Source organism: Mesoplodon bidens (genome assembly GCF_964165515.1).
Source record: "Mesoplodon bidens genome assembly, chromosome: 11".
Lineage (NCBI taxonomy): Eukaryota > Metazoa > Chordata > Mammalia > Artiodactyla > Ziphiidae > Mesoplodon > Mesoplodon bidens.
The window spans coordinates 63,595,108-63,608,722 of NC_138167.1; the positions used below are offsets into that span (position 1 = coordinate 63,595,108).

General features: G+C 49.1%; 1 protein-coding gene across 9 annotated transcripts in view; it reads left to right on the top strand.

Moving 5' to 3' along the window:
- Positions 1–13,615, top strand: part of TTLL1 (TTL family tubulin polyglutamylase complex subunit L1) — a 38,183-nt gene that overhangs the window by 16,017 nt on the left and 8,551 nt on the right. For all 9 annotated transcript variants that reach the window (XM_081248669.1, XM_081248670.1, XM_081248674.1 and 6 more), the window contains 5 exons: positions 2,622–2,830; positions 4,532–4,712; positions 5,888–6,022; positions 6,780–6,888; positions 11,512–11,655. In XM_081248669.1, coding sequence (XP_081104795.1) covers positions 2,622–2,830; positions 4,532–4,712; positions 5,888–6,022; positions 6,780–6,888; positions 11,512–11,655 — 778 coding nt within the window. The remainder of the gene's footprint in view (positions 1–2,621; positions 2,831–4,531; positions 4,713–5,887; positions 6,023–6,779; positions 6,889–11,511; positions 11,656–13,615) is intronic.

Genomic DNA, 13,615 nt, shown 5'->3' on the forward strand with positions numbered 1-13,615 from the left:
GGTATCATAAAATGGTGGTTGTCTGAAGTAGCTAATGTTGGGTAATTCGTTTGGCAGTGATAGGTTCCCAGAACACAGCTCATCACACCTCTGCAGGTGGTAGGGAACCAGCTCACTATTTTGAAAACTGGTAAAGGGAAAGAATCACACACTTACTCAGTCTTCCCTGGAGGAACCATTCATGGGTTATCTAAATTGTTGACGAAGGGAAGTTTCTCCTTGTAGAAATATTCCTGCCAATAAATGAAGGAGGAATGCAAAAAGAGAATTGCACCGTTTTGCAACCCCTCATGACATAAGGATCGACACCTGTGCAGGACAGAGGCCGCTGACCACAGGACAATAGGACACTTAAGTGTGGCTGGTCCAGACAGAGGTGTATGTGCCAGAGTGTGATGTATGCTCCTGTTTTAGCACGAAGAAGCAAATGTAAAATTCCTCATCACAAATTTTTATGTTGGTAATATGTTGAAATGATAATATTTTGGATATATTAGGTTAAATAAGATACATTAAAATTACTTTCACCTCTAACTTTTTTTTTTTTTTTTGGCTGCGTTGGGTCTTCGTTGCTGCACACGGGCTTTCTCTAATTGTGGCAAGTGGGGGCTACTTTTCGTTGCAGTGCGCAGGCTTCTCATTGTGGTGGCTTCTCTTGTTGCGGAGCACGGGCTCTAGGTGCACAGGCTTCAGTAGTTGTGGCACACGGGCTCGGTAGTTGTGGCGCATGGGCTTAGTTGCTCCGCGGCGTGTGGGATCTTCCTGGACCAGGGCTCGAACCCGTGTCCCCTGCATTGGCAGGCAGATTGCCAAACACTGTGCCACCAGGGAAGTCCCCCTTTAACTTTTGTTTTAATGTGACTACTAGAAAATTCACTATGTGACTCAGCTGCGGGTCACATTCTGTTTCTCTTGGGCGGTGCAGCTGATTAGTCACTGACATCCCGAAGGGAGAGGCTCTCCGGCTGGATGCCACCCCGGGACGCAGCTCTGCCCCCATCAGCCTGCAGCTCATCAGACCTCTAGGTCTGACTCCCAACTTACAGGAAGTACAGGGCCCTGGGGAGCATGATAAATAAGGAAGCTGTGAGAACCCCTACAGAACAGATACCCGGTGTCTTCAACAAATAAATTGCCTAGAAAAAAATTAAGGAGGGGTGGGGGAGAATGTATAGATTTAAAGAGATGTGTGAGAGAGAGAACAACTGATCAGAAGGCCTGGCCCTTATTTGCAAAAATTGTAAAAAAATATTTATCAGACAACTGGGGAGATTTGAACACTGAGTAATATTTGATGATATTTAGGAATTACTGCTCCTGGGATTTCCCTGGCGGTCCAGCGGTTAAGACTGTGCGCTTCCACTGCCTGGGGCGCAGGTTCGATCCCTGGTTTGGGAACTAAGATCCTGAAAGCTGTGTGGTGCAGGCAAAAAAAAAAAAAAAAAAAAAAAAATGGAACTGGCTGCACTCCTTTTTTTTTTTTAGTTGTGATAACAGTATAAAATAGGATATCATATAATATAAAAAGGAGTCCTTAACTGTTAGAGATTCTAACAGGAATATTTTGGATGAAATGATATGGTATCTGGGAAGTGCCTCAAAATAAGCCAGCGCTGTGAGGTACAGGCAAAGCAAGACTGGCCTCGTGGTGACTGTTGAAGCTGGATTACAGGGTTCTGTTACACTTTTCTCTATACTTCTTCGTGTGTTTGAGCTTTCCCATAATAAAAAGTGGGTTTTTTTTTAATCCTTTTGTTCTAGTGATTATGGAATCAAAAGAAACCCTCTGGTTGGTGCTATGAGAAGGGGGCGGGTTGGGGGCAGGGAGTACAGAGAGGACCTTGCCTTGTCTTGTGACTCCAGGACTCCCTTGTGGGTGCCAGCCCTTCCGTCCTTCCTGCTTCTCTGGGGGGGCTAGGGAAGTCAGACAGATGTGGCAGGGAGACTGGCTTTCTTAGAGGATAAGGAATCCATTTCTCTTTCAACTCTCATTTCACTGGGGGCTTTGCAGTTTAGCTGGCCTATCAGGGGTCTCTCCAAGAATATCACATGCCAACTGAGGGTCCTTAAATGACCCCTGTTTTTTTTTTTTTTTTTAATTTTTTGGGTTTGCCACGTGACATGCGGGATCTTAGTTCCTGACCAGGGACGGAACCTGCACCCCTTGCAGTTGAAGCACGGATTCTTAACCACTGGACCACCAGGGAAGTCCCTGGGGTTTTGGTTTTAGGGGGTCCCTGTCCTTTCTGACTTTGGGTGCAGATATCGAGTCAATGAGTTTCCTGACTTCAGAGTCTGACTTTCATTAGTTTGGTATCAAAATCAATGTTATCTTTAACTGATAAACATTTATTGAGCATCTCCTGTGTGCCAGAGAGTACAACCAATCAGGGCAGAGAGTCAAAACAGCCCCCGCCTCAGATAGTTGAGGTACAGTCAGCGGACACACAGCCTGCCGCTGCGGGCCAGGCACCTCCTGGCTCGGTGCCGGGCTGGGGACAGGTAAGCTCTGAGGGAGCGTGCTTCCTGGTCAGGAGTCCCCGGGCTTTAACGACACCGGCCTCCACATGGACACATTCTGAGCTTCTGTCCTGCACATCCCTTCTGTGCTTCTCTTTCAGGATGAGCGTGCAAACCATCCGCAATGTTTTTAGCGTCGAGACTGGCTACCGGCTCTCAGATGATCAAATAGTCAACCATTTCCCGAACCACTATGAACTGACGCGGAAGGACCTGATGGTGAAAAACATCAAGAGATACAGGAAAGAGCTGGAGAAGGAAGGGAGTCCTTTGGCGGAGAAGGACGAAAGTGGGAAATACCTCTACCTGGGTTTGTGTCCTTTCCACCGGCCTCACCTTTTAAATAGATAGTGGAGTATTCTCCAGTGGCACGAGACCGTGAGATGGTGACTGTTGGCTTTGAGGGATGAATGTGTTTGTGGGCACCTCTTTCATCCCAGGCGTCTCCAGAATTGGGGGAGGGGGCTCAACTTGGAATCTGAGTTTGTGTGAGTGCCTTGGGAATGTGCACAGGAGGTGGTGGGCGTGGGGGACACTCCCTGAGTTACAGACTGCCAGCAGGGATCATTACTGAGTCCAGCAATGCCTGGGGAGCGCAGTGCGTCCCTGCCCTGTCTGGTGAGAAAAGCTGGGCTGTTGGGTAATTTCAGAATCCCTTTTCCACACGTGGGGAAAAGTACATAGGTGACCTCTCTGGGCCTCGTTTCCTAATCTGATAAATGAGAATGATAACAGTACCTATCTTACAGTTTGCTGTGGGGATTAACTGATACAGATTTGTAAAGTACTTAGCACACAGCTAAAAGAGAAAACTCATTACAGGCAGACCTCAGAGGTATGGTGGGTTCAGTTCCAGACCACCAAAATAAAGCAAATTACCGCAATGGGACTTCCCTGGTGGTCCAGTGGTTAGGACTCCACGCTTCCACTGCCAGGGGCCCGGGTTTGATCCCTGGTCAGGGAACTAAGATCCTGCAAGCTGCATGGTGTGGCCCCAAATAAATAAATAAACATAAAAAGAATGAAGTTTTAAAATAAAATAAAGCGAATACCGCAATAAAAGCAAGCCACGTGAATTTTTTTGGTTTCCCACTGCATATAAAGGATAAAAAGTTATCCTTACACTAAACTGTAGTCTATCAAGTGTACAATAGCATTATGTCTTAAAAAAAAGTCAGTGTACATTACCTTAATTAATTAATTAATTAATTATGTTTTTGGTGGCGTTGGGTCTTTGTTGCTGCACGTGGGCTTTCTCTAGTTGCGGTGAGCAGGGGCTACTCTTTGTTGTGGTTCTCAGGCCTCTCATTGTGGTGGCTTCTCTTGTTGTGGAGCATGGGCTCTAGGCACACGGGCTTCAGGAGTTGTGGCCCGTGGGCTCAGTAGTTGCGGCTTGTGGGCTCTAGAGCGCAGACTCAGTAGTTGTGGCGCACGAGCTTAGTTGCTCCACGGCATGTGGGATCTTCCCGGACCAGGGATTGAACCCATGTCCCCTGCATTGGCAGGTGGATTCTTAACCACTGAGCCACCAGGGAAGTCCCTACATACCTTAATTTAAAAATACTTTATTGCTTAGAAATGTTAACCATCATCCGAGCCTTCAGTGAGTTGTAATTTTTTTTGCAGTAGTAACATCAGAGATCACTGATTTCAGATCACCATAGCAAACATAATAATAATGAAAAAGTTTGAAATACTGTGAGAATTACCAAAACGTGACACAGAAACACAAAGTGAACAAATGCTGTTGGAAAAATGGTGCCGACAGACTTGCTCCACGCAGGCTTGCCGCAAACCTTCAGTTTGTAAAAAACGCATTATCTGTGAAGCAAAATAAAATGAGGTGTGCCTGTGTTGTACCGGGATTGAACTGCAGAAGCCCTTGCCCTGTTAGATGCTGGGTGGGGGGCGTGAGGTAGTGAAACAGGCCCTGAAGAGGCAGTGGCAGCATCTTTCTGTCTGTGGCCCCCGGCGGGCTGGCTCACCGTTGTCCCCTCTCTGTTACCCTCAGACTTCGTCCCCATCACCTACATGCTGCCCGCCGACTACAACCTGTTCGTGGAAGAGTTCAGGAAAAGCCCCTCTAGCACCTGGATCATGAAACCTTGTGGCAAAGCCCAGGGAAAGGGCATCTTTCTGATCAACAAGCTCTCGCAAATCAAAAAGTGGTCCCGGGACAGCAAAACATCTTCGTAAGTGGGGGAGCCCGTTGCGTGTGCTTCCCAGCCATCTCACGTCGGCCTCAGTCTCTTGGCCATGGCGGGGGGCGCCCTCGCTTGCTTTTCCAGGTGTGCAGCGTTTGTGCAGGTATACACGCAGCAGCAGGGCAAGGCTCTGTGGCCACTGTAGCGTCACCAGTCGTAGAATCTCACCTGGGGATGGTGGGTAAACTGGCGTAAGGTCACAGGAGCAGGGAGCCTCGCTGGCCGCTCTCTGTCCTGAAAGCTGGGGGGGATCCGTCCAGTCCTGGTGCTTCTGAGGTGGCGAAGCGCATGCTTAACACCTGGGTGCCTGGGCTTGAACCCCTGTCTGACACTCACCACCTGAGTAAGTTTTGTTGTATAGACTCTTAGGTTCTTCATCCGGGTAAACTGGGGACACAAATAGCACCAACCTCACGGGGTCGAGGTGGGGATGGACCCGAGCGCCAGGCAGTGTGTGCGGTCAGTGTAAGAGAAGACCTAAGTGACGGTCAGGTCAGGTCTCCTCTCTGGGTTGGGGGCCCCTCAGAAAGGAGGACACCAGGAGATTTAGTCTAAGGCTCACTCTTTGCCTCTTCGAGGTCCTTATTAACTGCCGGGAAGTGCCTGGAGGCCACCATTGGTGCCATCCTTTCCGGGTGGGCCAGTGGCTCCCCTGAATTCCCAGGAGTGGCAGGGATGCCTCCTTGTGTCCTGCATTTAAGTCTGACTGCATGATGCCAGCACCCGGGGGTTCCTCTGTGGATACCCCCCACCCTTGTTTTCTCCCCATGAACTGGCCTCTCACTTAACGAGAGGCAGCAAGCTTGTCACCAGCCGACTAAAGACCTCTGGTCTTTTTTTTTTTTTTAATTTATTTTATTGAAGTACAGTTGATTTACAATGCTGTTTTCATTTCTGCTGTACAGCAAAGTGATTCAGTTATACATATATAGATTCTTTTTCATATTCTTTTCCATTATGGTTTATCGCAGGATATTTGAATATATCTCCCTGTGTTGTACAGGAGGACCTTGTTGTTATCCATCCCATATATAATAGTTTGCAACTACTAACCCCAAACTCCCAGTCCATCCCTCCCTGACCCCCTCCCCCTTGGCAGCCACAAGTCTGTTCTCTATGAGACCTCTGGTCTTTGCATCTAACCTCGATTTTGCCACGCCCAGGTTCATGACTCAGTCTACCAAGGAAGCCTACGTGATCTCTCTGTACATTAACAACCCATTACTTATCGGCGGCAGGAAGTTTGACCTGCGCTTGTATGTTCTGGTGTCTACGTACCGCCCACTGCGCTGCTACATGTAAGAGCCGGAGTTTTGTTTCCATTCTTTAGACTGTGCTTTGGGAATTCTCTGGTGGTCCAGTGGTTAGGACTTGGCTTCCACTGCAGGGGGCCCGGGTTCGATTCCTGGTTGGGGAGCTAAGATTCCTGCACAATGCGCACTGTGGCCAAAAAAAAGAGACCGTGCTTTGACGCGATACTTGCTACTCCTTGGAGACCTTGCAAGGGTTGGTCGAACTCCCTGTACGAGTAGTCCCTGACATGTGATCCACGTTGAGTAAGGCAGTAACTTTGACACGAATGTGAATCTTGAAAACAAAAAACAACTCTTTTACCCTTACAAAGATACTCAGAGAAAGAAGCCAGGCACAGAAGGCCACATGTTGTACAATTCCGTTTATATGACGCACCCAGAAGAGGCAAAACTGTAGAAACAGAAAGTAGATGAGTGTTTGCCCAACACCAGGGTTGGGAAGGGACTACTGATGGTCGCAGGGTTTCTTTCTGGGGTGATGCAGGTGTAAAATTGATTGTGGTGATGGTTGCACAACTCCGAATATACCAAAAACCATTGAGTTGTACACTTTACGTGGATGAGTTATATGGCACATAAATTATATCTTAATAAAACTGTTATATAAAAAGAACCATAAAAAAGAACAAAGCAGCTGTTTAAAAAGTTTAAAACAAAAAGCAGCTCTTTTAAGAGAAAAAAACTGTTATATTTTGTTTACGCCCGTCCTCAGAGTATTGAATTAATCTGAATTCCCACTTAGGTATAAACTTGGATTTTGCCGCTTTTGCACAGTAAAATACACCCCGAGTACCAGTGAGCTGGACAACATGTTTGTTCATCTCACCAACGTTGCCATTCAGAAACATGGGGTAAGTGTTTCTTTTCCCTTGAGCTTAAGGAAATGGACTGATTTTATGGGTTTCTTTGTTTTTCTATTTGCAGGAGGGGTTGGGTGGGTACAGGAATTGAATTTAAGATGCCCTGGCACTGATGAGGATTTTGTGGGTTTCTTCCTTTTTCTATTTGCAGGAGAGGGTGGGTGGGTATAAGAGTTGTATTTAAGATGCTCTGGCACTGATTGGGAGGGGGAGCCCCAAATATCCAGTGTGCTTGTCCCACTGGGGGTGGGGCATTTGGAGAAAGTCCCACATTCAAGTAGTTCTGGGACCTTGGGCAACTTCATTGACTCTCGGAGCCTGGGTCTCTCGCGTTGTAAAAGGAGATAATATCATTACCTTGTGGGGCTTGTGGGAGGATTATATGAGAGGACTTGTGCTTGGTCATTCAGTTAAAGACCAGATACTGAGCACCTGTCTGGGTTGGTCCCATGCTGAGGGCTACAATTATGGGCAAAAACTTCCTTCACCCCTACTCTCATGGAGCTTAGAGCCTGTGGGGGGAAGGCAGTCATCAAATAATCACACTGCAACTCAGATGCGCGTTCTGCAGGTAGAGATGCAGGCCTGGAGGAGCTTGGAATGAAGGAGCCTGTAGTCCAGGTGGTCGGAGGCCGCCACGCACAAGTGGCCTTGAGCAGAGAACTGAAGTCTGAGCAGGGGTTCCCTAGGTGGAGGAGTGGAAAGAGCATTCTAGCAGAGGACACAGCACATGCCAAGCCCCTGTGGCAGGAAGGAGCATTGCAGGAGCTGAAAGGAGTCGGGGCAGCTGGAGCCCCCAGGCGAGGCGGGTGGAGTGAGAGGGCCCTGTAGAGGCCAGCGGAGGCTGGGACACAGGACGTGGTAGGTTCTGTGCAGGCTTTGGGGCTATGATCCAGTCCTGGCGAACAAGGCCTGAGGGTCTCATTTCTATAGGAAAGACTCTTCTATTTGGGTCTTGCTTGAATGGAAGCCTGAATACCCTAGTCTTTTTAGTCTTTTTTTTCATTTGAATAGAAAGAGGGTAAATATTGATAGAAAACAAGTTTTTCTGAGTAACCTACTGAAGAGTTTGGTCAGACCAGCTTGGGCCCAATCCCATGCCCATCACTTAACCTCTGGGTGACTTGGGCAAGTCACCCAGCCTCCCTCTCAAACAGGAGCCCTGGTTTTTACCTTCCTGGTCGTGGCAACTGGCTTCCCTGTGGGGCTGACCCCAGTTCACCTGCCCATTGGGTTTTCCTGAGAGCAAACTGAGAAAGCGTTGTCATTACAGTGTTCACAGTTAGAGGAGAAGGGGTGACTCGGCCAAGGCCTTACTCATAAGAATTTGGGAAAATGGTCTTTCAGGTGACGCAGCACAGAACTTATCAGCCATTTGGGGACGCCACACCCTTCATAACCAAGTAGCACATTTCATGAAGTCTGGGCGGGTGTGGGAAATGACAGTGACCGACCTCGAGTCCACTTGGTGTCCTGAGGACAGTGCATGATGTGTTGGCCTGCTAAGCCGCCTCACCTTGGGGGGGCCAGACTGAAATTGGGAGGGTCCCATTTGATGAGCCTTCTCAGGACATCAAACACGAGGTCACTACTTCCATCAGTAAGGAAAAGAAACCATTCTTTTAAAAAGACAGAAGGAGAGAGCTGAGGCTGTCTTCAGCCTGGCATCTCTACATGCACCGGAAGCAGCAGTGCTTTCCATATTCTTCCTATTTCTTTTTTTTTTTTTTTTTTTTAAAGAAGATGTTGGGGGTAGGAGTTTATTGATTTATTTATTTATTTTTGCTGTGTTGGGTCTTCGTTTCTGTGCGAGGGCTTTCTCTAGTTGTGGCAAGCGGGGGCCACTCTTCATGGCGGTGCGCGGGCCTCTCACCGTCGCGGCCTCTCTTGTTGCGGAGCACAGGCTCCAGATGCGCAGGCTCAGTAGTTGTGGCTCACGGGCCTAGTTGCTCTGCGGCATGTGGGATCTTCCCAGACCAGGGCTCGAACCCGTGTCCCCTGCATTAGCAGGCAGATTCTCAACCACTGCGCCACCAGGGAAGCCCTCTTCCTATTTCTAAATGCTTCATTTTTTAATGTAAGAAAGAGGTTACTCCGAGAAACTTCCATTTCACCCTTGAATGAGAGCTTCACATGGCTCTAATTTAGCATTGCGTAGAGAATAGATGTTATATTGAACACAGAAATGCTGTGGACCAGTGGATCTGCTTGTCCACTGAAGGCCCCTGGGGGCAGGGCACCACCCTGCACTCTGGGGCAGGATGATTAGACACATCCCTGCCCTCAGGAAGCTCAGAGTCCAGCCAGAGGGGCAGATTGCAAAGGACTGAGTGTAAGGAAGGGTCAGGAGACCTCAGTGCTGCCTTGAGAGTGCAGGAGTGGGGTTTGGGGCCTGCCAGGAGGCTGGCTTAACCATGACTGCTGGCGGGTTTCCCAGGATGCAGGGTGGGTCCTGAAATGCGCAGTGTTTGCAAGTTGATAGGAGAAAAATGTTCTGAGATAACTCTGATAAAATAACTTTCCTACGGCCAAAAAGCAGGCGCTTTTTGTATCATTACTTTGTATCTATACTTTTTATATCTATGCATGTGTAAGACAGTGTTTTGCCTAAAGTGTATACTTTATGCCTCTGGAACTTTTTTTTTTAAGTAAACAAATATTTCTTGATAGTAAAGAGAATCTGTATATAGGAAAAGAAAAGGTATTGCTGGACAGTTAGCCTAGTTTTTCCTATAATTTATTTTAGGGATACAGTCCTTTTTTTAGGGATACAAACACCAAGTAATATATTTGAGAGCCTGTTTGAGGTGAACAAGCTTGGGCACCTCATCTTTTGAGGCATTTTAGTAAGAACTGACATGTAAAAGGAATTTGTCTCTGACCTTGAAAAGATGTTTTTAAAAATATGGATAATTCTTTGCTTTTATATGTAAACAGAGTCTGCTTTGAGTTTGTTCCTTATTAGGCTGATTTTGTTTTAGTTCACAGTTACCAACTTTATACTTAGAAAATGAAATCTCCGTCTTATAGCTTTCTAATATACTTCAGTATTTTCTAGCTTTTTGCCACCAAAGAGGCAGTGTGTGGAGAATTTATGTTCAGGGTCAGAGAAGTAGAAAGAGCACTGAACTGGCATCGGAAAACCTGGGCTAAGGTCCTAGCTCTGTCACAGCCAGGATGAAAGCTTGGGCAAGTAACGGGGCCTCTCTGAGCCCGAGTCTCTCAGACAGCTGGGACGCTGTGAGGGAGGTTCACGTGTGGGTCTCTTAAACCATCGTGCCCGGGGCACGGTGTGTCCCAGGTTGGCTTCTCCAGGAAACAGAGGCAGAGATGAGTGTGCAGGAGGTTTACTGGGGCACGATGTCAGGGGCAACACCAGGAGTTGGGGGAAGCCGGATTGGGCAGAGGGGGGTCAAGTGGGGACACATCTGCAGCAGGGGCCCCAGCCAACCTCAGCGTGCTCTGCAGCTGGGTGCCCCTGAAGAGTTGTCCCAGATGGAGACAGGGGCCAATACCCAGGCACCAACCCCTCACTGGCTTGGGCTGCCCGAGGAGGGGTTGGACTAGGCAGGTCCTCTTAACCAAGGGCAGCTCCCTAAAAGGGTATCTGCTGCAAGAAGGAGCGCCTTGGTCTTAAAGGGGTGTCTGGGTGTCACTCCATCCACAGCATGCACTGTACGGGATAAAGCATTGATTATGAGAATACTACAGAGTTGAGTATAGTCGGCCCTCCACATCCCAGGACTCCACATCTGTAGGTTCAACCAGCCGTGGGTTGAAAATGTTCGAAAAGGGACTTCCCTGGCAGTCCAGTGGTTAAGACTCTGCGCTTCCTCCGCAGGGGGCGTGGGTTCCATCCCTGGTTGGGGAACTAAGATCCTGCAAGCTGCCTGAAGCAACCAAACAAAGAAAATTCAGAAAAAAAAAAAATTCCAGAAATTTCCAAAACAGCAAAACTTGAATTTGCTGCTCAATGGCAACTATTTTTGTAGCCTTTATGTTGTGTTTACACCAATTTACATAGCATTTACATCACATTAGGTATTATAAGTAATCTAGAGATGATTTAAAGTACACAGGAGATGGGGAGGATGTGTGTAGGTTATAGGCAAATACAGTGTCATTTTATATAAGGGACTTAGGCGTCCAAGGATTTTTTTTTTTTTTTTTTTGCGGTACGCGGGCCTCTCACTGTTGTGGCCTCTCCCGTTGCGGAGCACAGGCTCCAGACACGCAGGCTCAGCGGCCATGGCTCACGGGCCCAGCCACTCCACAGCATGTGGGATCTTCCCGGACCGGGGCACGAACCTGTGTCCCCTGCATCGGCAGGCGGACTCTCAACCTCTGCGCCACCAGGGAAGCCCCGTCCAAGGATTTTGGAATCCAAGGGGGATCCTGGAACCAATCCCCTGTGGATGCCAAGGGACAACTGTATTTTAAAAAATTGCATGTGTAGGAGGCCCAGATCCCCAAGGGGCAGGGCCCATCTGATTTGTTCCTGGGTGCCTGCCCCCCCGCACACCAGGGGGCACCAGGAAATGCTCAAGGGTGAGAGCAAGTGCTGGGTTCCTCTGGGAGCATTGCCTGGGGCCCCACCCCATTTTCTGTGACCAGGAGGACTACAACCACATCCACGGGGGCAAGTGGACTGTGAACAACCTGAGGCTCTACCTGGAGAGCACCCGAGGCAAGGAGGTGACCAGCAAGCTGTTCGACGAGATCCACTGGATCATCGTGCAGTCCCTGAAGGCCGTGGCGGTGAGTCCCAGGAGCGTTGGGGGGCGGGGCTGGGAGCCCCGGGAGCAGAGAGAGCGAAGGAGACCACGCAAGCCTAGCAAGAGTTTGGGATTTGGGGGTGCAGGTGGTTCTTTTGTTAAAAATAGCTGTTTTTATGGTCTCACCTCCTACACGTCTGCCAGAGGCCAGGGTGGTCTCGGGAAGGGAGAGGGGCTGGCTCCTGGCTGGTGGTGCTGCAGCCATGGCCCCGGAACCTCTACAGAAGGGCAGGGACCTCGTGACGTCATCATCGGCTCTTCTGTGCCCACTGAGTCGAGAATGAGTATTTTGTCATAAGCTGATGCTGTGGAGATGGACTTTTCAGCAGCCTCCCTATTTTTAGGCTTCCTGCTTTGCTATTTCATAGACATTTAGGGCTGGAGAGAGCCTCTTTTTTTTTTTTACTCAAGTCTCATATCTGTTGGCTGGTTTGCAGTTTTTGTGTTTCGTTTCACCATTCTAAAGCTAAAGCAGGTGTGCATCTATTTTCAAAGGAAAAGAAAAGAATAAACCCTGGAGCACCAGCATGCAGGCTGCTATTTCTGGTGCAGATTCCGGTGGGCAGACCGGAGTAGTGCCCACACACTGGAGTTGAGGGGATGTGAAAAGAGCTTCGCTCGCTGGAGTCGGAGACGTGGGGAGATTGCTGTTCTGGAGAAAGTGTGATGTGGGTTTGGCAGCGAGGTGGATGTGTGTGAAAATATTTATGTGAAACCTTCTCAGCGGAAGATTAAGGCCCTCTCTTCCCCCCTTTTTTTCCCCCCTTTGGCCGCGTTGTGCGGCTTGGCAGGATCTTACTTCCCCGACCAGGGATTGAACCTGGGCCATGGCAGCCCTAACCACTGGACCGCTGGGGAATTTGCTCTCCCATTTTTATCTTTGAAAATGCCAACTTATACTAATTCCCCTGTACATGAAAAGCTTTGTTGAAACAACTGTGTAAAGAAAATTATGGACAGGAAAGGTGACCCTTCAGTGGACACCTTGGCTTTCCTGTGTCTTGAATTGAGCTCTTCCTGTTTCACCAAGTGTTGATGAGCCCTGCCTGTGCCTTCAGTCTGCGTCTCGGGCCCACAGGGAGGACTCGACAGGGAAGAACCCAGGGTCTAGTTAGTCTAGTTAGCTGTTGGAGAGAGGCGTCTCAGGGGCCACTTTCCACGTCTCTTACCCCACAGAAGCCATGCCTTGAACCTTGATGCTTGGGTGGGGGTCATGGTAAGGATGTGTGGGGACTCCTGGGCTCAGATTTCAAGCCGAAGCCACCATGTGCCGCCTGGCGACGTGACACAAGTGCCTGCCCTCCGTGGGCCTTGGGGGTGTCCTCTGTGAAATTGGGATCACGACCCTGATGTCTCGGGCTGGTTGTGTAAACACGCTCCACGGAGGCTAACTTACGGACTGGGAAGGTAAATGGCAGCAGCTGTAACACAGGCGATGTGCGAGCCTTAGTGCCTGATTAAACCAGCGCCTCCGCTCCCGTCCTGGCCTGATTGGCAGAACTCTGAGAAACAGTTGGCTGTTTAATCAAGAAAACCTGTGTCCTGGCCCCGGACATGCAGCCTGTCTCGAGGCTGGATCCTCCAGGCACGTCTGAGCATCTTCTCCTGGGCCTCAGCCTCCTGAGCTGAAAAGCTGTTGGATTTCTAAGGCTCTGAGGCTTTGGGGAGCAGGGATTTATTTATTCAGTTTTAATTAATTTAACAAATATTTGGTCACCATGTTTTTACCAGGTTGTTGCCTTCGGGGAATCTAGGGGAGAGGCAGGCAGGGAAACAGGAGGCTGCGGTAACTCGTGAGGAGGGCCTGGTGCAGGGCGTGGACCACGTTGGGGGCCCACGGAGAAGCCGAGAGGAAGAGCTCCGGAGCAGAATGCTCAGAGGGCCAGAGACAACGGGGCTGGGGGATGACAGAGGGTGAGTGACTTTCCTCTGTTCCCTCTGTG